Source organism: Carassius auratus, chromosome 45 (assembly GCF_003368295.1).
Source record: "Carassius auratus strain Wakin chromosome 45, ASM336829v1, whole genome shotgun sequence".
NCBI classification, from domain to species: domain Eukaryota; kingdom Metazoa; phylum Chordata; class Actinopteri; order Cypriniformes; family Cyprinidae; genus Carassius; species Carassius auratus.
The window spans coordinates 10,381,430-10,407,444 of NC_039287.1; the positions used below are offsets into that span (position 1 = coordinate 10,381,430).

Consider the following 26,015-nt stretch of genomic DNA (forward strand, 5'->3'; position numbering starts at 1 on the left):
TAATATGACTCCTCTTCTGCTGTATTTATTAACGAGACATCGTTCGATACAAGGACAGAGAGACGTCAGCACGCCCCACCTCTGCTTCAGTCAGTCAGAGAGATGTTAAATGACATGAGGACACACTTCTGCTCCAGATCTCTCTGCTTCATACTCCTGCCTAATTATATGACGAACACTAGTGCAAAAGCGAGAACCTTGAGCAATATCACCTGAAACTATTTCTTGGAAATTGTTTAGATTAGTGTGCACAGAATGAAAAGCGTCGTGACTGTGTGCTGTCTGAGTTTTCTGCTGGGGCTTGTGGCTTTAGTTGAGAGTGATGAAGATTACACTGAAGATGAAGAGATGATCCTGTCTCTGATTCTGCAGGATGACACCCAGCCTGAAGCAGAGAGCAGGCCACCCGCCCAGTTTTACAGGTGCACTAAGGTAAGATCACTATACCTGCTAAATGAACTAATTATTTGGGCTTATTTTTGGGACTTGTCATATTACCTGATATTAACTTAAAAATGAATAAATAAATAAAAATGTCTAGTTAAAGAAAACACATTGGGGGGAAATAGAGAAATAGGGTGAAAATACAAATGTTGTAGGGAAAATTGCTGTAAGCTATTTTCAAAATGGAAATGGTTTCGTATTCTGGGGCAGCCATATGATTTAGTATTCTGGACATTTGGACTTAATTACATGAAACTGTACTTTTTAAAATAAACGATTTTGATATTAAATGTTTGTTTTCTGTTAATCATGGAAATTTACTAAGCATTCAGATTGTTAAATTAATAGGTGTATCAAATGAAGTATAAAAAAAATCCACTTACACATTGATATATACTCTATTGCGATAAATAACAGTATAAAAATAAAAGATGTCTAAAAGACAACAAAAACATACTTTTCATCTGGTGCCGGAGACGAAGTGAGTCATTTTCATTTGGTAAATTTTATGTAACTGCCAATAAACTTTTGAAATGTTTTATTAGTTGTGTAGGACCTCTCGGATGTAGTCCTGAGAAAAACAGTGTTGCCATATGCAAGTCTAAAATAAACGTGCTGTTCCCGTGGAACGTCTGGAATGAGGAGGTTATCAAAATCAGTGCTGATCAAATGCCCTACGTGTTTTACGCACAGGACGCATGGCGCATGCCGGGTCAGTATATAGTGGTGATGCGGAACGGAACGCACGTGAACCAGGTGGAGCGCACCGCGCGCAGACTCCGCGCGAAAGCCGCCAAACGCGGATATCTAATCGAAATACTGCAGACTTATTCGGGAGCTTTCCACGGGTTTCTGGTGAAAATGAGCAGCGATGTTCTTCACATGGTAATTTGCTAACATTATTACATAAAGTTTCATATTTGATATTTAATAATGTTTGAACTGTTGGACTTAAAAAAGGAAACAAGTACTGGAATTACAATAATTCTTAAAAATACACATTGCCTGTCTTCTTCATTCCATTGCCTTTGTTTTTGGCAGGCAGTAAAGCTGCCCCATGTGGAATACATTGAAGAGGATTCCTCCATTTTTGCCCAAAGCATCCCATGGAACCTGCAGCGCATCCTTCAAAACAAACACGAGAGTGGAAAATATTCACCACCCAGTGAGCTAAAGCTTTCCCCTTTCTCACTTTTTTTTTTTTTGTAACACTTTGTTACTTAAAAAATTATGGTCCGAGATCCTGCAGCCTTTTCTTTTGCACAGTACTTTTTATTTTCTTTACTGGTAATAAAGTACTTGACCTATTGAGCTGTATTACTTGTTTATGCAGATGACGGAGCAAAGGTGGGAGTGTATCTTTTGGACACAAGCGTTCAAGTGACTCATCGTGAGATTGAGGAAAGGGTGATGGTGACGGACTTCAACAGTGTGCCAGAGGAGGATGGGGTCAGAGTTCACAGACAGGTAGTTGAATGTAAAAAAAACAACTGAACAGTTTTTTTTATAGCTAATGAGAAGCATATGTCCATCACTCCCTGCGGTCTTCTGCTCACAGGCTAGTCAGTGTGACAGTCATGGCACACACATAGCAGGTGTGGTCAGTGGACGGGACTCGGGTGTAGCTCGAGGTGCCAGTGTAAACAGTGTCCGAGTGTTAAACTGCCAAGGCAAGGGTACGGTGTCAGGAGCTTTGGCAGGTAAACCACAACATAAATAATTGTATTTAACTAATATACATACAAATATTATTTACCTATGTATTTATCATTATATAATATCTAATTATTATATTCATTTAAACTTTTTTTAATATTTTTATATAAAATTTGTAAAAACTTTAAGATAAAGTAGATCATGTATACATATATATATATGCTTTGGGCATATATATATATATATATAATGTGTGTGTGTGTGTGTGTGATCTACTTTATCTTAAAGTTTAAATATTACATGCACCAACAACCATGCAATGTTCAAACTGATTTAAAACCCGTTTCTTCCCCATATTGTTGCTTGGATTGAACTTTAGCTGATCATCTTGACCATGTCTACATACCTAAATACATTGAGTTGCTGCCATTTGATTGGCTGATTAGATATTTCCATTAAAAAGCACTGAACAGGTGTTCCTAATGAAGAATATAATATATTATATTCTTCATTAGATATAATGAAGAATATAATACTGACAGATTTTACATTTTATATGACCCATCCTTTAGAATACCTCTGCAAAATTTGCATTAATTGACCCAACTCTGTTGCAGGTCTGGAGTATATCCAGTCATCTCTGATGTCTCAGCCTATCAGACCTGTGATTGTACTGCTGCCATTTGTAGGGGGATTTAGTCGTACACTCAACACTGCCTGCAGGAAAATGGTGGAATCTGGCACAGTGCTTATTGCTGCAGCTGGTAACTACAACGATGATGCTTGTCTGTACTCACCAGCCTCAGAGCCAGAGGTACAATGGATTGAATCCTTCAGATAAGCAGTTACTCGTAGATATATTCGCTGTTGACATCATTTGGTTCTCCGCTGCAGGTGATAACAGTAGGGGCCGTTAATTTTGCTGACCAGCCCTTGAGCACTGGGACGACAGGCACCAATGTGGGCCGCTGCGTGGATGTGTTCGCACCTGGTGATGACATCATCAGTGCTTCCAGCGATTGCTCCACCTGCTTCACCACCAAGAGCGGAACATCACAGGCAGCGGCACATGTTGCTGGTTAGCACATACATGCCAAAACTATGACATTTTATTTTATCACTCTGTCCATACAACAGCTGTGGTCCGTGTTGTTGTTGTTGTATTTTTAGGCATAGCAGCGGTGCTCCTGAATCGGAGTCCAAACTCCAGCTCTGCTGAGCTTCTGCAGCAGCTCCTCCATCATTCAGTCAGAAATGTCATTAACCCAGAGTCTCTGCCACTGAACCACCGTCTCTCTACACCCAACATGGTGGCCGCCCTGCCGGACTCGACCTCCACACTCATAGGTCAGAGTTCACAACGAATTAATTTAATGAATGTCAATTTAAACATTGTGGCTTGATGAGCAATGTCAGTAATAGTCTGGACTGAAAATACAGTGTGGTGATTAATTTTTAACACTTTAATCAATAATTTATAAAAATGCAATATAACCACCTTATTTAATAATATCAATCTTTAATTCAACATGGGTTAGCAGATTAATTTTTTTAATAATATAATATAAAGTACATTAATAATAAAAAATATATATTTTATACTTTTGATATACTATTAAAGTTTTGTAATTTGTAAAAAATAAAATCTTAAAACTTTAGTAAAACATTTTTTTGTAAATGTGGTAGTTTTTTTTTTTTTTAAATGTCTAAATAGTTTTTTTTTTATTCATTAGTTTTAGTTGATTTAATTTATTTTAGTACTTCATGTTAAACTATACAAAAATTAGAAATGTTGCCTTGTCAACTTGCCAACTTGTAAAATATATTTAATTTCAGTCAACATTTATTTTGTTTCAAGATAACAATGATAACCCTGAATTATTAATATAATATAATATATAGATACTGCTCCTATATAGATAAATGAGCAATATCATGCTCTTAGAGATGAGATATTGCGTTTATTCTTCAGTTTGACGGCACAAGTGTAAATGCATAAGAAAAACAACAGCAGTGTCTTTAAAAACCCTCTTTTGTGCAATACTACTTCCTCCACCACAGATTAAAATCTCAGTTTGTAATCGGATTGCCTGCTCAATCAGATTGAAAAACTTTCATAAACACTTTAATCCATCCGATTGAGCTCGATTGGAATGAAATTTCGATCGGATTGAAGGGGGTGGTTTATTCCTCTTCTAATACGATTGAGCCTGCATGTAAACACTTGATTGGATTGAACCATGAAACTGAAAGGACTGCGCATGTGCAGTGATGCAGAAATAACGCAATGACATATGACGCAGAAATAATGTACGCACGGAACAAGCGGCTCTTCCTTTTGAATAAATGATTGTATAAATACTTTGTGCAGTACGCTCGACCCCCCAGGAAGTGCATGCTTCTAATTGACTTCACTTGTCTCCGTTGAATCCAATGCGGGCACTGTTTCCATTTCTTTTTACTGTCTGTGGTATAAATGCGTGTCCTGTCATTATAAAACTCTCATTTCACTTGGCAACTGTGAAGTGGAGCAGGACAGCCTTGTTTTGGATACTCATCCACAGGCAACCCGTTTTGGGTGTGGGAAGGGGTTTTATTTTCGTGTGATAAATATGAGCAGCACAGCGGTTTATGTTTATTTATCCATAAACGTGTATTTTATAATTCTGCTGTTAAAAACAAATAAAGAAACCATGTAGGAGAGTGGTTATTATGTGCAAATAGTGTAAAAACTCAATATTATTTGTCACTTTTATTTTCACTATTTGAGCAGTGTGCGCATTTAAAAAAAAATCTATTCAGATTTGAAGCTTGTGACATATAAACGCACACATCAACCGGATCCCTTTATTTAGGATTCATGCAAACACTATAATCGGATTCATCAATTGTTATGAATTCAGTCTGATTGAATCAAAAAGTGTGCATGTAAACGTAGCCATTGAGTTGCTTCATTGAACGCTTATTGTGTCACTGTATTAAAAACGGCGTATGAGAGAGAGATTGACTGAGCAAGTGTGATGACCTGCATCTGATACAGCATTCATTCATCAGTTCAATCTCATATATCAACTTTAGTTTGAATGTCCGCTGAGGAAAGTGATATCTTTGTCGTACTGTCCTTTCATCTGTTAAGGGTGATTTTCGATGACACACTGTTCACTGCATTTGTTAACTGCGTCTTACAAGCTGTAATTAAAAGTAAAAATAGCTTCCACTTCAGTCTCTTTCAATATAAAAGTCTTTATTGCTGACTCTTGTCGTCATCACAATGTGGAACAATGTCACTAAGATCACCATCACAAACACACACGGTTTCCCAATAAATACTACTATTTATAGAAAATATTGTTGTAGTTGTTTATTATTTACTGAATAATAATAATAACAGCCATCATAAAAGTTGCTAGACAATTCAGTCAAAAGTACAAAGGCAGCGCACTGATATACAGCAAAGTTACGTATACAGTAATAAAACCTCTCCGGTTACATGCCTAACCTCAGTTCCCTGAAAGGATGGAACAAAACAATGCGTAGCTTACACTTGGGGGTTATCCCCCTCCTCTCAAATACTGAGCTTGATCGCAACGTGCCTGCAAATTTTACCGGCCGATGATGCTCAAGCGCTCGAACTAGGGGTGGAGGCACTCACTATATAGGCCGCTCAGCGTCATTACATTAGAATCTTTCGGCTGTTCGAACAGGTACTAGACTCTGAGGATTACAACACTGCAGCATGTGCAGTTTTTCATTGCCTCCTTTCAGGGAACCTAGGTTTCGTACATTACAAGAGACGTTCCCTATCAAGTTCGGTCTTTCGACACTGCGTAGCTTACTCTTGGGGACGCGTATAATCCCACTATGTTGTATTCCCCACACCTGGTGAGAAGAGTCTATTGAACCAGACTTTGATAAAGCAGAGTTTGTGCACAAGAAAGAAATGAATTCAGGTTTGGAATAACATGACAGCGAGTAAATTTACATTTTTAATTTTAATCATTTAGCAGACACTTTTATCCAAGTCATTAGACATCAGAGCCAGTGGCAAATTCCAGAAGATCTGGCCGAGGAGTGGCTGCTGATGCCCTGGAGCTAACATCTCTGGAAACGTCAAAGCAAATTTTATAATAGATGTTATATTTACTAACAAACCGTATTTTGAAGTCTAAACAAGTACATTCTCGTCTAAAAAAAAAAACTTATTAAAACTACATTCTGTGACAATAAAAATTGAAGGGGTTTTGGGTGTCTGCCATGATGTCTACCGATAAAAACGGTGAAATGGTTGGAGGAGTTCTGTTATTACTCTGTTCAGGAGTTCTGTTTGGTTCGATTAAAACGAAACCAGGTGCGATTGCTCTATTAGTGCAGTTCATTTTAGTAACCCTGGGGCAAACCAAACAAGCAAATCTAGGCTGCTAAAAAGTGACTTATATTTCCAGACGGAATTCTCAGAATATTCCAAATAAAAGCTGTGTTCAACTTAAAGCAGCAATGAGCGGTCTGATCGGTGAATGGGTATTTTGATGTCCAAAACAGACTGGTAAGCAGTAAGGTAATTTTCACTCTTCATGTCTGTGTTTTCTTACAGGGGAGGACCTGCTCTGTAGATCCGTTTGGTCTGAGAGGTCAGCTGTTAAAGGTTTTGCCACAACTACAGCCCGCTGTCGCCACAGTGAAGAGATGCTGAGCTGCTCCAGTTTCTCACAAAATGGAGTAAGAGCTGGAGAAAGAGTGGAGGTGATTAGCAGAGAAAGTTAGTTTTAAATGCTCAAAAAATATAAATGTTTTAAGCTCTTGCTCACCAAAGTAATTTCCTTTCTGACAGGAGAGAGATGGGCAGAAAGAGTGTGTTGCTATCAATGGGAACGGAGGGCATGGTGTGTTTGCTATTGCGCGCTGCTGCACAGGCCATAAAGCTCAGTGCCAGATGTTAGAGAGTCCCGAGAGAGGCGAGGATGCAGATTGTCCTCCAGACCACCAGCTGACAGGTGACAGAATGCGGGAAATTATCATTAATTAATGGAATTTTCTGGGTTCAGTGGAAGCTAAAGTCTGCTGACTTTTGGTCAATTACCATACGATAATATGAAAATGTCCATAAAACATTTTTATATATGAATAAAATAACATTTTATTTGGACATTTTAATACCTTTTTATTTCTTGTGAACTTTTTATTGTGCTTTTATTTTGGAATAGGTTACACAAATATTTTAAAAAAATGTACTCGACCTCAGGTCATCCAAGATGAATTTGTTCCCTTTCGATACTACACTCGTACTGTGTCTGCTAGACGCATATGGGAAAAAGTCTTTTTTTCTCCTGAACTTAAGGCTTTTTGGTTCGTGCAGTGTATTAAAAACGAGCCAATGGCTAGGCAGCAGAGCTGCACAAGCCTATGGCAACGAAGCCTGCCAAGCATTGCCGAAGCCCACCAGAATGGGCAGGGCATCTTCAGCGATGACTATGTCGCCACGCTGATCCGAAGCAAACTTCCGCTTCCATCCCTTTGGCTAGTCACTCTAGTTAATTCAACCTGTCACCACGTGGGAGTTGTCAAGATGGGTTATGGGGATAATAAAATGATGATATACACCAGTGCTACAGTTGGGTCAGATTTGTATGCATCCCCTTCAGCGCTGGTTGAAACCACGAGTTCCATCCTAAGCGTGGTGTCATGGACGCCTGCAGATCAGGTTGAGGCAGGCTTGTATAACAGTACTAGCCCCTTGGAAGAACTCACGTTGAATGGAAACAGCATGGACATGGGGATGATTTGCAGAAGAACAGTTGCCACGACACATGCGGGGGCACTATGCAAGGGCATACCACTTTCAGCTACTGGTCGAAAGTGGAAGAAGGCTTTCACATCAACTGCCTGGAAATACTAGCAGAATGTCAGGCCTGTCAGTTCTTCCTGCCAGACCTAAAAGGACGCCATGTGCTGATCCGATCAGACAACATGTCTTTGGTATCTTACATATCTGTGGTATCCTAGAAGCTGACATGTTATCAAGGAGCAATGTCGCCTCAGGGGAGTGGACACTCCATCCACAGATTGTTCAGAGGAGCTGGGAGATCTTCGGCGAGGCCAAGGTAGACCTCTTTGCCTCAGAAGACAAGTCTTATTGACCAATTTATTTAGTAAAGATCAAGGATGTGTTGGCCCACGATTGGCTCAACTTCCTCCTCTTTGCTTTTCCCCTGATCCCACAGGTAATCAGGCAAGTAAGGGAACAAAATCACAAGATTCTCCTGTTGGCCCCCTTTTGGATGAACCAGCCTTGGCTATCAGAGATAACTCATCTGTTGATAGCAGCCCCCTTGGCCCATTCCACTGAGATGGGATTTCGTCTCTCAAACGAATGGGACAATATGGCATACTCGGGCCGACTTATGCGCCTTGCACCTCTGGCCAATCGAATGGAGCCTTTGAGCCTCCCAGAGCGAGTCTTAATCACAATTTCATAGGCTAGAGCCCCATCTACGAAATGCCTGTAACGCCTTGAAGGTGTCTTAGCTGCGGCAAAGACCTCCGATTTGACAGAGGTGCTGTCATTTCTGCAAGAGCTGAGGGATTAAAGATGTTCCCAATCCATGCTCAAAGTCTATGTGGCAGCTATAGCAGCCTCTTGAGCGAGTCAGTGGGCAGAAATAGCTCGGTTATTTGTTTCTTAAGGGGTGCCAGGAGGCTGAACCTGCCTCAGCACCTCACTGTCCCTTCATGGGCTGAAGGCCCTGAAGGGCACTGCCTTCAAGCCGCTTCAGTCTGCAAACATTTGGTCACTATCGCTTGATTGTACTGTTCCCATATGAGTCTAGCAGATGCAGTACGAGTGTAGTATCTTAAGGTAATGTATTCTGTTACTAGATATAACCTCGGTTCACTGAGAAATGGGAATGAGTACCGCGTTGCTTGCCGTGCTGTGTAGCTGCAAGACTCAGTCGAAGTAACCTGAAAATCCTGTGGTAAATGCATGCTTATATAGCCAGATGCCCTGCCCATTTTGGAGGGCTTGGTCAACGTTTTGGCGGGCTTTGTCGCCATAGGCTCGTGCATCTCAGCTGCCTAGCCATTGGTTAATTTTTAATACGCTGCACAAACCAATGGCTGTGCAGTTTACAATGCCTGAATAAAAAAGGCTTCAGTCCAGGAAAAAGGGGCTTTTTCCCCATATGTGTCTAGCAGACGCAGGACTCGTTCCCGTATCTCAGGGAACAGAGCTTATGTTTAGTAACCGACTACATTTCTTCATCCAAACAGATTTAGAGAAATGTAACACTGGATAATTTGCTCAGCAATGGATCATCTGCAGTGAATGGGTGTTGTCAGAATGAGAGTCAGCTGATATAAACATCAGAATAATCCATCATTTAACATATTGTGACGTGAAAAGCTGTATATTTTTAAGAGACAAATCTATCATTAGGATGTTTTAACTTTAAACCATCGATTCTGGCCAAAATAGCCTAGAAGCCTTTTATGTGTAATAATGCTTCATTCAGTGAAGAAGTCCATCTGTTTTGGACTGTCTTCACAACATATTTCTCTCCTGATTCAGATGAGATGACTTTTCACTGGAGAATTATCAGTACAGAGACACGTGACAATTGTTTCTTACAATCACACAGCTTTCCACTTCAGAATACGTTAATTGATGGTCTAGGGTTGTGTGGATTACTTGTGGATTATTATGTCGTCGTTGTCAGCTGTCTGGACTTATTCTGACGGCACCCATTTACTGCAGAGAATCCATTGGTGAGCAATTGATGTAAATGCTACATTTCTCCAGCTGGAAGAAACAAATTCAGCTAGATCTTAGATGGCCTTAGGATGAGTAAATTTTCATTTTTGGGTGAACCATTCCTTTAATTCACTTAATGAGTAAAGTTCCTGTTGTCACTGCAGCTGAAAATGAATTTGAATCGAGTTCAATATGCTTAACTTCATGAGAACTTATTTGTTTCAGTGTACATTTATGTACACAACTGTCATCTTTCCCTTCAGGCTGCAGCTATTCCTCTTCATCTGGAGATGTATCATACTCTGATCGACCTCTACATGGCAGCCGCAGGGCATGTCCTGCTAAAAGGGGTGAAATGTCATACGCATCCTGCTGCCACACATCCTCTCTGGAGTGCCGGCTGAAAGAACAGGACCCCACAGGTGTCAGCGAGCAGGTGACTTTCTCTCACAAGAAATTTCCATTGACTCAAAAATAAGAACTAACGCACAGCTTTTAACATTTATAACAGTTGCAGTTTAAACTTGATTTGGTGTATCTGATCAGTGAGCAGCACTAACCTGCATCATTTCTTTCAGGTGAAGGTTTCATGTGAGGACTCGTGGACACTGACAGGCTGTCAGGGTCTGTCGTCTGGGTCTGGTGTTCGCGGGGCATTTGCTTTGGGAAACACCTGTGTAGTTCATACAGCTGGAGGAGATAAAGGGGCTGCCGCCATTGCCACCTGCTGCCGGCACCGCACAACCCACCAGCCCTCTGAACACTGAGGGATATGCATTCCTCTTTTGACACTTCTCTAAATATGTAACCATGGACATGACTTCTATAACACATAATAGTAGGAGGTGTTACACAAGTGAGCTCAGTTCTGTGACAATGCAATTTTACATTATATAGAAGTGCATTGTAACTGGTTCTGAATATAATGATATATAATCTAGACACTCAACAAGTGGCACTATAACATTTAAAACCCTTGTAAGGCATTTAAACTGCAAAACATGCATCAGTGCATTAATACTAGAATTCTGACCTATAATTATTTTCATTATTAGAATCTATACTTTTATTTAAACAACAATAAAAAAATAATAAATAAATTTCATTTTGAGATTTGCTAAAAATTACATTTAACACTGGTAAAGCCAGCATTTAATGACAGCTAACGACAGCTGTGTATTAAATATACAATATAAGTCAATATATTTAACATTTTCAAATACATTTGTAGACCAGCACTTTTCATTTACATATTTACACATATTCTGAATTGGAAGAGATCTATTTTTTTGCAAGAGCGTTATCTACTATTATGCATGTGCATTGTGTATAATAGTGTACTTCTTTTTCTAAATATATATTTTTATATTACAAACTTTGACAACTTCATGGTCTAAAATCTACTTCAGACTTGACACATACACAAATCACACAATCTGAAAAGTTGTGCATTCCAGTTTTTCCTTTTTTATATCAAATGTTTTCATTGTCAAACTCTGATGTACAAATTAAAATGTGGTTTTGACATGCATTAACAGATTCCTTTACACATCATACACACTCGCAGCAGGAATGAAATCACAGATCTACCGAGTGGTTGGGACAGCATCTACAGGTGTAGGAAAGGTTAAAAAAGATTGATTGGAGGAAGGAGGATCAGGTTTGTTGATCGTTTTAACATACCCTGTTCACTCAAGTACACCACATTTCAAAGAAGTCTCTACAGCACTAAATATGTACTGTAATCCCACCGTATCGTATGGGCTCCTTTAGTGAAAACCTAAGCAGGCAGTTGAGCTGAAATTAGTGTGATATCTTTGCAAATGTGCATATTTCAGAAAATAAATAATAAAGATGCCTTGTGTTTAGGCCTTGATCTGATGAATTCTCCCCTCAATTGAAATTTAACACTGTGCCTTCAGCCCTGAAACGTTTCAAAACAATCCTCCGGTCATCCTAAAACCTGTCTTAACTAATCGTCCCAGAACGCTTACCATATCTGCTGCTGTGAATTAGCACTGAACCATTTATTGATTCAAAGCATAAAGGCAGTTGTGAGTACTGCAGTGTTCTGCTGAGTATTAGAGGCAAAAAACCAAGAGAAAGAATCAGAAAGTCCCTACTGAAAAAAAAAAAAAAAAAAATGCTTAAACCAACCTTAACGGGTTTGCGGGTTTTACAAGGCCATCAGCATGATCAATCTTGAGTTTAAGTGCCTCAAGCTACTCTAATACCAGCAAACCAGGCTGGCCATGTTCACAAAAAACAAAACAAAACAAAAAAACAGATGGTGTGCTGGTTTTACCTGGTCTCCCAGCCTGAACAATTTTGAGTTTAAGTACCAAAATCACTCTAAAACCAGCAAACCAGACTAACCTATTGAAAAAAACATTCAAGATGGTGTGCTGGTTTCACCTGGTCTCCCAGCCTAACCAATCTAGAGTATATGTGCCCAAAACCAGCTAAGTTGGTTGGCTCTGTCATCTTAAACCAATCTAGGCTGGTTTGCTTCTCACAGTTGCTCTTCCAGCCTGATAATGCTTGGTCTGTCAGCTGGTATTAAATGGTTTTTGGACACTTAATCACCTAAACACAACTTAGCTGGGCTGAGAGACCAGCAAAAAACAGCAAATGCACCAAGTCTGGTTTAAGACTTATTTTATAAACCAGCTTCTTTCAGCTGCTTTGGCCAGTTTATGCAGTTCTTTTCCAGCAACAAAGACTCACACACACACACACAACATACAAACATGCACAGAAGCATGGCCAAAAAAAAAAAAAAAAAAAAAAAAGACATTAATGTTAAAGTTGCGAAGAGCAGATGACTGAGGTAAAAAGCAGCACTAACGTTTGTGTGAGGTGGCATTAAGGTCTTTCCACTGTAAACATTGAAGCAATGTCACTAAGTGTTCTAGTCTAAATACAAAATGAGCAGCAAATGGCAGCTGAAACACCCTGCAGACTACCTGAAAGAGGGACATCACATGCCCGGCTCAATCAAGGGGCCGTGGCGCACGAGGCGCCGTATGTGTCCTCATATGGCGCTCTGAGATGAGCTCGGCCGAGCCATCCGAGTATGCGTGTGTGCGTTGTTAGCGTAATGTTAAGTGGGTTCAGGCTTATGTGTAGCACGACGTGTCCACTGGTTTGTCTCAAGGCGAGGACGTGAGCAGCATAGGGGAGGAGTCGAGTAAAGGCACTGTACTGCTCTGTGAGAACTTCCTGTCCCTCCGTCTTTCTCTCCTCCTTCACCCCCTTTCCACCCCATCCTCGCCTTGTCATCCGATTTGCATTGCGTAAGGCAGACTGAACAGAAAAGATGCAGGCAAAAAAAAAAAAAAGACAAACTTGGTAAATTACCCCTGAAAAGTGTCTTCACGTCCCTAGACCTTCCAACCAGAGTGGGCACAAGACAACATCAAAACAGAACAGAAAGAGTGAAACAGTTTCTCAATGGCAAACTCTGCTGATTGTAGCACTCATTGTGTCTCAGGAAGAAGAAAAGCTTGTTGGACAGTAGCATCTCTATGTGTTGCATATGTGTCTTCGGACTCATCTGCTGATGCAATATGTCTTCCGCTGTAAGGTCAGTCCTCAATGTCCGCCATCATATTTCTGTCTAGCACTGGTGTAAACAGCTTGTGTCTTTTGCTGCACGCGATACCAATCCGAGAAAACTGATGGACAGAGATCAGCGAAGGACATCCGTCCAATTGTCTTCACGTGATGAATTTGTCTCAAATTGAATTCAAATATAAAGTGCATTTAAAAAATACCAGCAGGAAAGAAAAGGGAAAAACCGGTGTGATTATTTGACTCTCAGATACTTGGCAGGTCCCTCTTTTTTTTCTGAATACATTTGAGGCACCTCTCAAACAGAACCAAAAAAAGGAACCAGTAAAGAATTCTTAAAAATATTATTTTACATTTGAAATTACACATATGGAACACATCTTTACATTTCTCATGAACATTATCTACTTAATTACATTGGCAAATATATGATGACTTCTTTTAAAACACCGTCTGGCACCATAGTAGTTCGGCGTAAAAACGTCAAGGAAACGAACGCCTCCGTTTTTATTAAGTCTCGCTCGTCTGAAAGGACTCAAGTCAGACGAAACATCTAAATCACTTGCATGACCTGAACTCGTATTTCATCCAGCCAGGCTTTAACCACCAAAAAACAAAAAAAAACAAAAGATATTCGCCACTGTTTACTTCTCGTGCGAGGATGCCTGAAGAGCGAGCGCTCCGACGGGCCCTTTGGCTGCTTCTGGTCGCTCCATTTCCAATCCCTAGAAGTTCAACTGCAGATTTCTGATTGTCTGTTTAGAGACACATTTTTCCGTCGGAGGGTAACTTTAATGTGTTGTTTTGATGCGCAAAAATAATGAGAAGCGTTATGGATCCACATCTTCTAGATCACTTCGAGAATCACCCAACATCATTGGGGATTCGGATCCCTTAGAAAAAGAGAGGGAGAAATGGTTAAAATAGTAAATGAAATTACCGTATTTTCCGGACTATAAGTTGCACTTTTTTCATAGTTTGGCAAGTCAGGTGAGAATTATTTATTAAAATTAATTTGACATGAACCGAGAGATATGAACCAAGAGAAAACATTACCGTCTCCAGCCGCGAGAGGGCGCTCTATGCTGCTCAGTAGGGTTGTAACGATTAATTCGTTTTCTCGATGCATCGATTACAAACCCTGTTGATTCATATGCATCAATCGTGAAACATGATTTTTGAAATCGCCGATCTTGGACAGTAATCGATTCAAAATGCTTTCAAAATGTATACACATTAAATTACTACACGCACGAATTAATGGAGACCTTGAAGAGTGTTCGTGAATCGTGCCTCTTATCGGTCTTTCACGCGCTCCACTGTTTACCGCCTGAGACTGTCACAGGATCGCGCTCACGCTCTGTTCGTCTCTGACGCAGCTGACGTGTGATCTATAGGACTCGTGGCAAATAATGCTAACGTGAATTTGTTTTACTTTCCTGTAGTTTGTCAATGGCTCTCTGCATCTTACCGACGGAGTTACCGGAGCCGTCGACAGCTGTATTTATTGCATGGAAGGAGCAGAAATGTAAGTGTCTAAATCATACGCACAGTTCCATTGAATGATAAATGTTTTTTAAACAATGCGGATGAACCGAATATACGAAGGAAACTTTTAAAATGAACCACATCATTAACAACGACCTTGAAATAAGACCGCAAGATTTATCTGATAATATGCATGAAAGTAGCGTTTGTTTCATTAGCAAACAGACATCTGGAGCGTTTTCTCTCAGAATAATTCGCTGATGGAGAGGAAAAGTTAAATAGAGATGAAGACGTTTTCACACTGAAAGAGAAGCGATCTCGCTCTTATAGACGTGCCAGGCTATATCTACAGCTAAACTGAATAAAAGCAGAATGAACTGATGAAACAAAAACAAAAAAAAAACACAAATAATTTAAGAATGATGCAGTACAGAAACTATAAAGTATATTTTCTAACTTATTCTGTACAGAAAATGTAAATAATTGCTAATTAAATGTAGCCATAAAATTGCCATTAGGAAAAAAATATTGATTACAAATGATTGATTATTGTCCAGCAGTGTATTTGATTCATTACAGCTAATTAAAAGTAATTAAAAAAGAAGATAAATTCCTTGTAAAAAAAAAAATATATATAATAATAATAATAATTATTATTATTATATAGGCTACATACATGAAATGATTGTATTTGACATTTCTTTCACTTCTGAAATTATGGCTACGCCCGTGGTGTGACAAAATGTTAGCTTATACATAATACTCTAAGCTCTTTTTTAAAAACTTGGCTTACATAAATTTTTACGTATGCCATGTCGCATCATTAAACTAGCATTTAACAATGGACAATTTTTTTTTTTACCTATGGTTCTCTAACCATAAATGCTACTGTTATTTGCCCCCTGACTAAGAATTTAAAGAATTTAGTAGAAGCATTTAAATAGTCCTGTGAATGCACTTAAAGAATGCAGAATCGAATCGTTATAATCGAATCGAATCATATTTAATTGTGAATCAAATCGAATTGAATTGTTCTAAATTTGCAAAAATCTTTCTTGAATCGAATCAAAAACCTATGAATCGTAATCGAATCAAATCGCTGCCTTGCCAAAGATTCACAGCCCTACTGCTCAACGCTCCTGTAGTCCTGTAGCGCCCTCTCGCAGCTGTAGACTGTAATATTTTCTCTTGGTTCTTGGTTCTAAATAAATGCGACTTATAGTCCAGTGCAACTTATGTATGTTTTTTTCCTCATGACGTATTTTTGGACTGATGTGACTTATACTCAGGTGCGACTTATAGTCCGAAAAACACGGTATTTATTAAACCCTGGTGTATTTTATCAAATCGCTGTTGACACTGCTTTATAACTGATAACGAACTGCTGAATTAATGACAGAAAGAGCTCTACCTGTCTGAGGCTTCTGTCTGAGTTCTCATTGGCTGGGCTGCCATCTGAACCATTACTGCTGCCAGACTGCTCCTTTTCATTCAGTAAAGCGGTGGCATAAGCTAGAGTGTCCTAAACACAAAAAACAAGCGTTCACTGAACCTGAATGAATTTTACAGGACATCTAAACAATGCTTTCAGAAGAAAAAAATTTCAGCTTTAAACCATCAAGTTAAAATTTCAAGTTTGACAAATCCATAATGAGTTTATTCTGGTTATGCATAATATAAAAAAAGTGTGAGTGCCGTACCTGTGCAGAGATGGTGCGCTGGAAGGTTTTAGCTGTGGACGTCTCGTTCGATACGTTACTCTGAGGCGTCCAGTAGTGCTCAGACATCTGAAAGAGGACAGAAGAGGGATTCAATAATGAATGCTCTTTCACAACAGAATAAGTAATGGATTGTGTGTGTGTTTCTGTAGTCTTTTGCCTTCTTCTGAAGCCACTGCACTGCCCAACTCCAATGTCCTGAGAGCTCTTTAAAATAATCCTTAGCTGGAGAACATCTAACAGAAACACAAAGGCTTTAAACAATGCTGCCAGAAACACTGACAGTTCATTAAATCATGTTAGAATGCATCATTTATCAGCGACCATAATAGTATCAGCAATAATTATTATGCAAATAATGGAAGCAGGCAATATTAGATGTTATTTATTCATATTCATTACATTTAGCAGATGCTTTTATCCAAAGTGACTTAGAAATTCAAATAGTAATTTGCTAAATAGTAATCTTTTCTACTGTACATCTATCTATCCATCCATCCATCCATCCAATACTGTCCAATAACCAAAATGCCACCTTTATATCATATATACATAACACACAATTGTATTATATACAATTACATTCAATTATGTCAATATTCATATTGTGTATCCCTAATTGGATCCCCGTGTTCTACACTCACTTCTGAGCCAGCGTGACCAGGAACTTCACACACTGATAGCAGCGACTGCTGTCCACATTGTTGCTCTGATGCATCAAAGCTTTGAAAGAACGAGAATCACATAATAGTACAAATTAATTTAATCTTACACCTACTCACACTGATAGAGCCATATGACATCGTTCTTACCCAGAAGGCCCTTATCAGATTCAAATGCATATTTGAGCCTCTGAGACTGCAGTGGGTCCTCTACCATCTGAGAGGAGAAAATCAGAAAATCACATCTTTCCATCCTACCCAAAAACTGTTTTGAAGACAGCACACGGCCATCACTCACCAGGATCTCTAGGAGCATCTGAAAGACGTTCTTCAGTTCGTGAGGAGGAGCCGTTTCCAGATGGTTCTACAAGTCACAGGAACATGTCATAAGAAAGATTATTGTAGGCTATAATGATCTATTTCCCTGCAGAGATTTCTTCAGGTTTGTATATCTGTATATGGTTTTTCTTCACATTACACAATGTACATACACCAATATATTTTTATAAAATTCTAAAATAATAAATGATTAATTATAAATATAAATTGCACCTATAAATTATTTATTGATTATCATTTAAAAGGTTTAAACTAGTCAGAGTACCGACCTTGAGTAAGTGTAGGACTCCCAGTGAGAAAGGTTCGTTACAGAACGAGCAATATGTGATCATCTCTATGAGAAACGACAATGGGCCGGACAGCTCACGCATGGCAAACATCACCTGAAAGACACGTCTCAGTCAGTCTTGTGCAATACAGACGGACAGGAGATAGAGAATAAGAGACAGCATTACCTCCATGAGATACACCTGTCCTTCTGTTTTGAAGAGCGACGTGTTGACGTCTGAATGTAGAGGGATGAGGGGTGAAGATGGAGCCACCAGTCCTGATGAAGCGAGCTTGAACACTCCTTGAGCTGAACACACATGAGAAGTGCATTAACACACCAGTGTTACCTCAACACTCACATAGAGAACCATAAACATCAAAACTAGGACTCGGCATCCGATTCGAACCAACAAAATAATCACTGGCATGTGAGCAATAGGGAAAACTGCATACTGATAAGTGCCCCCAAATAATTCAAAAAGGCCAAACTGAAACTTTTCTTTTTTCTCTCAAATATGGCCATTCTCAGAGAGCGTGAGAGAGAGAGAGAGAGAGAGAGAGAGAGAGAGAGAGAGAGAGAGAGACTACCACTTCGATTTTTTGATTATATTTTTCCCCATTTTATCCACCCTTCTAATAGTTTTCATTAATAACTCTGGTGTGTGTCCAGAAAGGGTGTGTTCTTACACTCCGTCCTCTGAGAGACGAGGTCTGTGTGCAGCACGATCAGGGCCAGAGTGTTGTGTAGATGCAGGAACTCTCGAGCCTGAGCTGAACTCCAGCGCCGGTGCTGAAAGACAGAGATTAACACTTAAAGGGACAGTACACCCAAATATTTAAGCTCTGTTATTATGTGCGCACTCTCATGTCATTACAAACCTGTCTGACTTAGTTTTGTTCTGTTTAACAAAAAAGAAGACTTTCAAAGATTTGGTTAGCAGCAATCTTCAAAATATCTTCTTTTGTGTTCCGCAGAACAAAAGAAGCTCATACAGGTTTGGAATGCCATGAGGGGGAGCAAACGATCACAACATTTTCATTTTTGGGAGTTACCGTCTCTTTAAGCAAGCAGTAAACCTCAATATTCTCAAGCCAGATAACACTTTGTCAGGTGTTAACAGAAGGTGTCAGAAATACCTGGTTGTTTTGCCGGTTGGGTCCCAGGAGGAAGACAAGCATCCGACGATAAGCAGAATGTTTCAGCAGCAGCTGACATGGCCCACCGCCCTAAAACACATCATCAGTGAATAACTCGCATTTGTTTCTTCAGCTCCTAAGAGTGGCTTTAGAAGACAGGATATCAGTTGTCAGTATGGGCCACTTTCATGGTGCTTTTTTATTGCAGCTTTTCTTTATGGAAAAGAATAGCTAGAGTGAGAATAAGAGTGACATCATCGTTCTCACCCTCTGGGCAAAGTTACTGAAGAGGCTGAAGTACTGAGAGCAGTTCTTGCAGTTATCTGGGACGTCCTTATCCAATAGAGAGAGCAGCATGTCCAAAAGACAGTCCAACCCAGCGTCCTGGAAGTACAAAGCGCTCTCCAGGGTCTTCTCTAGGATGGTGGCCACCACGACACGGACCTCCCGCACACTGCATTCCAACAGACAGATCCTACAGAAAGAGAACAACACGTCCTTCATGAGGTTCACTCATTAACAATGTTAATTCAGCTGATTCTGAACCAGTTTTCCACTTTTTGCATGAACATGTGGTAAGAGACGCTGGCATATCTGAGCTGGTTGGGAGGTCGATGGAAACTTTCCCTGTAGAGCCAGATCTATTGTTCCCTCCAGGGCGAAATTTTTTTGTGAAATTCCAGGTCTCCATTGATAAGGGAAACGTTTGCTTTTTTTGTTGTTGTTGGAAGTGTGTCAGAGCTCAATCATAAAACGTTCGGGAACATTCCCTGGCTTCTGCTGAGGTGTTGCGTGATAATTGGGGCAGGCCTAACATCCGATACGAAGCAGCCAATCATGCAGCAGGGCACTACACCCCCTTAACTCCTAATCCGGAGCACCTTTTGACGTGGCAGGGATCTCCAGATCACGCTTAAATGCTTTAAACATTAACATCCCCTGACTGGCCGACATTTTTAGTTGACAGAATGCAGCTGTGGCCGTACCCCACAAATATGCTATTGATTTTCAGTTATATGATTATGACCACACACTTACACGTTTTCAGCTAATCAAATCAAGTGAAAACCAACAGTGTGATTAATATACACTAGCACAGCTTCCTGTCAGAATTCAGTGCAATTTATATTAGTAGTAGTATTGGTCATTGGTATTATGTCTCTTTATCTATTCTATTGTATTTTTTTTTATATCTACATATAGATATATAGAAGAAAGAAAATATGAATTTCGAATATTCGTCAAAAAAAAAAAAAAAAAAAAATCCACATTTCTGCATTCAAATTTTTCAGGCAGCCTTATCAGTGGCACACGAAATGCAGCGACGATGTTAAGTGTCTTTGCATTTTAATTATTTTGTTAGCCTATCCAGTTGAACTCACTAGATGCGCCGCTGCTATGTTCATACAATGTATTGCGGAAAACGAGAGCATTAGTGTGGGGATGATGTTTATGTTAAAACTGAAACCAAGCCGTTCACACGGAGCGCATTTTCTAGCGCATCTATCAGCGTTGCACTCGCGTCTCGCACAAGAGAGCAAGTTTAGAAAGCCATGTGAAATCAATGCAAGTTCAACTTTAAAAAAAAAATATGGCGGTTTTTCCTAATCCCACTTTATCTCATGTTTTTAAATGAAGAAAGTAGCCTTATCTTTGTGACCGGATTTCGGTTTTTGGATTAAAACTATACATATATGCATGGTGCTGTTTTTTTTTCTAATTGTTTAAGCAACATTATTAATAATATATGGTTTATAAACATTAAGAACTTTTTTTCAAAGATAGTCATGTTGTTTTATTGCGCTTTTAAGAAACGTGCGTAATGTTTTGTGGCCTCAGGAGAGAAGTCAAAAGCCCCCCCCCCCCCCACCTGAAATCATGCCTTTTGAATTCAAATATAATTTACATTTTGATAATATTTAAGTAGAAAATTCAAATGTAGTTTTTCTAGATCAATCAGAACAATCTGGTTTGTTTTACTTTTTGCTAGCCAGTGGGGATATGCCAGTGTGTGTGTAGAGAGTTATAATGTTGCTCACTTGATGATCTCCCGTCCTTCAGGTGCCACCAGGTACTGGACCATCCACTGACACGCCTCACTGCTCTTGGACAACAAAACCTCCATGATAGCGATCCACTCCTCTGTGTCCACCCTGAGAGAGAAGATCAGGATCCCACATTGAAAAAATTAAGTCATGTATATATACAATTAATATATTTTGTTTTATTTCTATTAAATGTAATATATATTTTTTTTTTGACCACTAGTTCTTGTCTTTTGTAATAGTTTACCAATAATAACCCTGTATAAACAGGTCTTGAGTTTAAAGTACTATAAACTAAAGCATCATCCCAACCTGAGTTTCTTTTTAGTGCGCAGATAAGTGTGGAAGAGGAACTGGACGGCCAGCTGCAGGCTGGTTTTGGCCATGGCCTGATACGACAGATGCTTTAACTTCGTCTGAAAAAACAGTATAAAGCTCATATTTGTGTGCGGGAAATATAAAAGCTTATAAAAGAGGCTGAATGCTCAGAGCTTACCGCGTTGACAGACGCTAGAGACAGTGTGAAGTTGAAATAATCACTGTTGTAAACGTCTCGGTTCTTCATGAACTTCAGATTTTCATCTCTCACCATCTATACAGATCCAAAAGTCAATTTTTGCAAACGTTTCGAGAAAACAACAACATGCCTGAAACAGTATTTGAATAACATAATTATAGTTATAGTATAGAATGATGTTGACAGACCCTTAACATCCACTCAACCCGGAATATTTAGTCACATTGGAATTGCAATGCATGAAAAGACTTTACAATCTCTACCTGATAGATCCTAGCAGGCATCTTTTCCACAAACAGACCCTTCTTCTCTCCTTTCTTGACCAAGCGTGTGAGCAGGGTGAGGCGGTCATTGTTGGCTCGGGGGGGCCGTGGGGAGGATTGGGGTGAGATCTCTGGCGAGGATGGGGCTGACCTGAGGTCAAGGATTATGAACATTAATGAGAGAGTCCATGTTCCAACGTTCATGGAGGAAGTAAAACACTAACTCACAGTGAGAGATCCTCTGCCTCCTGCCTCACAATGCTGACTCGACTCTTTTTGGGCAGGACGGGGGAGTTCTGGTCACTGATGCGCTGGTAGAACAGCATGTAGGCGTTCCAGTAGCGCCGCCGCACATCCGGGTAGGGGTTAGCTACAGCATGGGAACACAGTGGCATAATGTTAATATAATAATATGAACACCATGAGTGATAATGACGATGACAATATCATCTAAGTTGGGTTATATCAATGTTTTATATATATATATATATATATATATATATATATATATATATATATATAGAAAACATTGATATAACCCAACTTATATATATATATATCTTTATATTTATAAAAATAAACAGATTTTTAGGCCTCATTTTGTGTTCATGTTGAAAGATTGAAGTTTATTTTATCGACTTGGTGCTGAAGTACCAGTATTTTTGACATCATTCATTTACATTGATTAAAAAAAATATTAATAGCTTACACTGGTCATAAACTTTGGGTCTGTACTCTCCTCCGAAACACTCGTACTCCAGAGTCTCATCGTTCATGTCAAACTCTTCAACAACATTGTCGTTAAACTTATACCAGCGTCCTCGTGAACTACCCCTGAAAGAGAATAAAGCATTGAAAAAACGCACATTAAAAACATTGCTCAATTCTCCTTGGTCACCCAAACATTCCTACATTCCCTCAAAAATATTGCCAGTTTAAAGCTCCATCACACTGCCAAGCATCTGGGACAGTTTAAGGCTCTCATAAAAACACTCTTGCCAAAAACAGAAGCATGGCCCCCCAGAGACCCATAAATACACATACATACACACAGAGAGGCAAAAGACCTCCCAGAAACATGTTTCAGATATTACAGTTGCAGAAGTATGCCCTATATATAGATGGTGTATTATGGAATCAGATAACGCAGAACTTCATTTATGTATTGTTCAAAAACAAGACCTATGAGATTTTTTAACACAAGCTTCATGCAACAATACTATGCATGCTTTAATCACTTACTACTTTTTATACTTTGGGAATTTGTTCCCTAGAAATAAACTCGAGCATTAAACTCATTATCGTTTCTGTAGATCAGTGATTGCTAAACTTAAGCCAAACCCCTTTAATAAAACCTAAAATATTTGCTTGATGTACCCCCAAAGAAGTTAGCATGTCAATAATTGAACAACATTTTAACATGTTTACAGTCCTCTGATGTAGGTTAACAGTCACATGAGATGGAGGAAAACAAATAAAACAAATTAAAAGTTTTTATTTATTTTTTTTTTTTTTAATGTTTTTATTTTAAAATGATTTCAAACTAAATAGTATTAGCATGTTAATGGATATGAAAATGTTAGTGTTTGGTGAATTAGATCTGCTACACATGCTACGACTGCTAAAGAGCAAACATGGACAGGTGGAGCTGGGGAGGTGGAGGGTTTCAGAAAAACACCAAGGGCAGCTTTCTGTGAAACAGACGAGTCCAATCAACTTATGCCATGGAGTAAATTATGTCATTGCTAGCAGATTGCATGTAAAGGGGATCTATCAGCCTAGAGCTTCATAACTGAACTAGATATTTATCACCTCTCAAATCCCAGCTTGGAAAATCTTGGTGTAAATTTAAAGGCCTAATAAGAAGAGGTGTATTACCATCTTCATCCAACTCTCAAACCAAGTCATCAAACTTTCTCCTTTAACTTGGGCCAGCAAGTAAACACCGAACATCCACCCAGAAAACCCCAAAAAACTCTTAATAGACACTCTCTCTTGTAATCTCACCGGCGGTCTTTGATGAATGAGTAATAGTGTCCTGCATGGGCCTGTCCGCTGTGGACCACCACTCCCACCAGTTCGTAGTTCTCCGAGATGGTGACCTTTTTCCGAGGTGATCCCCCGGATCCAGCCTCGCCCCCTCTCCCGTTCTCTCCATGATCTGCACTTGAATCTTGACGGGCCATTCCTGACACTGTGTACGGCTCCATGTTCAGCACCCAGGGGAACTAAAAATGAACACAATTATTGAAAGAGATGCAAATCCTTTATATACTGATATTCAAATATCTGGGGTCAGGCTCTTTCTCACTGCCGAAGAGGGACAGCAAGGTTTTAATGAGGTGCAAATCTGACTGCTGCTGTGACTCTGCATTGTGCACTGTATGGAGCAGAGCAGATGCTTTTGTCCAACTGAACTAAATGGTTTTTATTTATATATATATATATAAAGCACACTGATAGTGGGAGCAGTGCTGCATTCAGCAAGTAATGTATTTGGTGTACTACCAGTAACACTGACTACTGCAGTAAGCCTGATTGATTGATTGATTGACAGACAGACAGACGGATAGATAGTAGTAGAAAGGGCCTGGGCGATATGGCCCAAAAAAATGATCACAATACAATTTTTTAGATCAGTCAATGTCTGTAATTATCATGATAAATGTCAAAAAGTTTTCAAGGCAGATGTTTGCTGCTCAGTATAAACCAGACCATCAACTGGGGTTTTAAACGTCTCTTTAATTAATAATTATCTTAATAGAATAATGTATTCTATAGTTTCTGCATGTTCTAACGAGTGATGTTGGATCAAATCAAGAAACAGGTTTGTGTTGCCTGACTTTGATGTTGAGCATCTTCAGCACGGTTTACAGTGCAGGCTCCAATATCAACAATATTTCAGTCACTTAGAAATGCAAATTTGACAGTAGCTTGAGCTGACAGTAGTAGTAGCAGGAGTTAGGATGCAGATGTAAATTTATGTTCATTCTCAAAAACAGTAAAGCCTGTACAAGTTGTCACAACCTCATTTTTAACCTAAATAACCTTTTTAGTTTTATACAAATTAATAATTTGTCTTCCTTAGTAGAACAGATTTACATTATTATAATCACAGTTAAATCCACACATACAGCATGGTTAAAATATAACTATATGGTTTATTCAGTAACTGAATGACAGTAGTCTAAATACATTTAGTATAAATGCAGAAACGCTATCACAATAAAAAGAAAAGAGTTATTATAAATTGCAATATTTCACAATATTACTAAATTATTAAATAATAGTCTTCTTTCAAAAAACATAAAAAAAAATCTTACCAACCCCAAATCTATAAGGAAATTGTTTTTGTTAAGTTTTTTGTTAAGTTTTAGTTGCAGGCCAACACTACATAACATGTGAACTGAAGCAGAGCTGCTGCTGTGTATGGTCTTACTCGGATCTGCTCATCGTATTTGATGGACCGGCCGCTTTCCCAGTCAAAGCCGAATCGCATGAGGTGGATGACCAGCACGCTGGGCAGAGACTTTATACAGGTCCGCTTCACAGTGGTCCGCTGCAACACAGAACGTGTGAGCACAGAGTACACCTGTATTTCCCTGCAGGTCTTTATGAATGAGAAAACATACCTTCTCTTTACATTTCTCGCAGTAATAAGCATTGCTGCCATCCAGGACCTCTCCTCTGACGAACTGATCGAGAGAGATCTCCAGACTCTGACAGGATGTCACCCCCAAGTTCAGAGCCATGAACGTCTCCTCGCGCTCATACCTAAAAACCACACCCAAGTCAATGTTATTAAGAAGTCTTCTTGGGAAACTGGGTTTGGAGCGATATGTGATATGTTCCTTGAAGGCTTACCTGTGTGGACAGTCTTTACATATCTTCTGATCAGAGAAAATGCCCTGGAATGTGTTTTTGAAGATCTGCTCACGACCAATTTTCTATAAGGAAGATATTAGGAGAATTACAAACCCACTTCAGACTGTGTACGAGCATTTGAGTTTGCAGGGGACATCAGGTGAGCTGTACCTTTAGATGTTCATCAAGCTGATCCACCAGACTGGTGAAGAACTCATAGGCGTCCTGCTGTTCTCGTACATATAATTCCTTATTCCACATCTTAAATATCTGCATCAAGATCAACCAAATG

General features: G+C 39.3%; 3 protein-coding genes across 3 annotated transcripts in view; 2 read left to right on the forward strand and 1 right to left on the reverse strand.

Annotated features, from left to right (window-relative positions):
- Positions 1 to 26,015, forward strand: part of LOC113063237 (serine/threonine-protein kinase MRCK beta-like) — a 492,601-nt gene that overhangs the window by 133,883 nt on the left and 332,703 nt on the right. The gene's annotated exons all lie outside the window — the stretch shown is intronic.
- LOC113063240 (proprotein convertase subtilisin/kexin type 9-like) lies at positions 135 to 11,705 on the forward strand. Its single transcript, XM_026233488.1, has 12 exons — positions 135 to 432; positions 1,138 to 1,329; positions 1,486 to 1,609; positions 1,778 to 1,911; positions 2,003 to 2,144; positions 2,718 to 2,914; positions 2,995 to 3,178; positions 3,271 to 3,447; positions 6,692 to 6,840; positions 6,929 to 7,091; positions 10,111 to 10,283; positions 10,426 to 11,705. Exons 1-12 carry the CDS (start codon positions 256 to 258, stop codon positions 10,612 to 10,614), a joined length of 2,001 nt encoding a protein of 666 aa, XP_026089273.1. The 5' UTR covers positions 135 to 255; the 3' UTR covers positions 10,615 to 11,705.
- LOC113063236 (ubiquitin carboxyl-terminal hydrolase 24-like) overlaps positions 13,750 to 26,015 on the reverse strand; it is a 57,114-nt gene continuing 44,848 nt past the window's right edge. Inside the window, exons 45-67 of the mRNA XM_026233482.1 lie at positions 25,895 to 25,993; positions 25,724 to 25,806; positions 25,492 to 25,633; positions 25,299 to 25,418; positions 23,867 to 24,087; positions 22,569 to 22,693; positions 22,088 to 22,229; positions 21,860 to 22,010; positions 21,576 to 21,671; positions 21,392 to 21,495; positions 21,074 to 21,187; positions 19,302 to 19,509; positions 19,035 to 19,124; positions 18,585 to 18,687; positions 18,083 to 18,204; positions 17,897 to 18,010; positions 17,587 to 17,652; positions 17,439 to 17,505; positions 17,271 to 17,349; positions 16,787 to 16,862; positions 16,609 to 16,695; positions 16,320 to 16,430; positions 13,750 to 14,313 (exon numbers count right to left, since the gene is read on the reverse strand). Coding sequence (XP_026089267.1) covers positions 14,251 to 14,313; positions 16,320 to 16,430; positions 16,609 to 16,695; positions 16,787 to 16,862; positions 17,271 to 17,349; positions 17,439 to 17,505; positions 17,587 to 17,652; positions 17,897 to 18,010; positions 18,083 to 18,204; positions 18,585 to 18,687; positions 19,035 to 19,124; positions 19,302 to 19,509; positions 21,074 to 21,187; positions 21,392 to 21,495; positions 21,576 to 21,671; positions 21,860 to 22,010; positions 22,088 to 22,229; positions 22,569 to 22,693; positions 23,867 to 24,087; positions 25,299 to 25,418; positions 25,492 to 25,633; positions 25,724 to 25,806; positions 25,895 to 25,993 — 2,583 coding nt within the window. The 3' untranslated portion in view covers positions 13,750 to 14,250. The remainder of the gene's footprint in view (positions 14,314 to 16,319; positions 16,431 to 16,608; positions 16,696 to 16,786; positions 16,863 to 17,270; positions 17,350 to 17,438; positions 17,506 to 17,586; positions 17,653 to 17,896; positions 18,011 to 18,082; positions 18,205 to 18,584; positions 18,688 to 19,034; positions 19,125 to 19,301; positions 19,510 to 21,073; positions 21,188 to 21,391; positions 21,496 to 21,575; positions 21,672 to 21,859; positions 22,011 to 22,087; positions 22,230 to 22,568; positions 22,694 to 23,866; positions 24,088 to 25,298; positions 25,419 to 25,491; positions 25,634 to 25,723; positions 25,807 to 25,894; positions 25,994 to 26,015) is intronic.

Bases quoted from the DNA above. Each gene is read 5' to 3' on its own strand.
- LOC113063240 (XM_026233488.1), top strand. From the start codon at position 256: ATGAAAAGCGTCGTGACTGTGTGCTGTCTGAGTTTTCTGCTGGGGCTT. The intron at 6,841-6,928 runs GTGATTAGCAGA...CCTTTCTGACAG, and splicing joins GAGCTGGAGAAAGAGTGGAG to GAGAGAGATGGGCAGAAAGA. The intron at 7,092-10,110 runs GTGACAGAATGC...CTTTCCCTTCAG, and splicing joins TCCAGACCACCAGCTGACAG to GCTGCAGCTATTCCTCTTCA.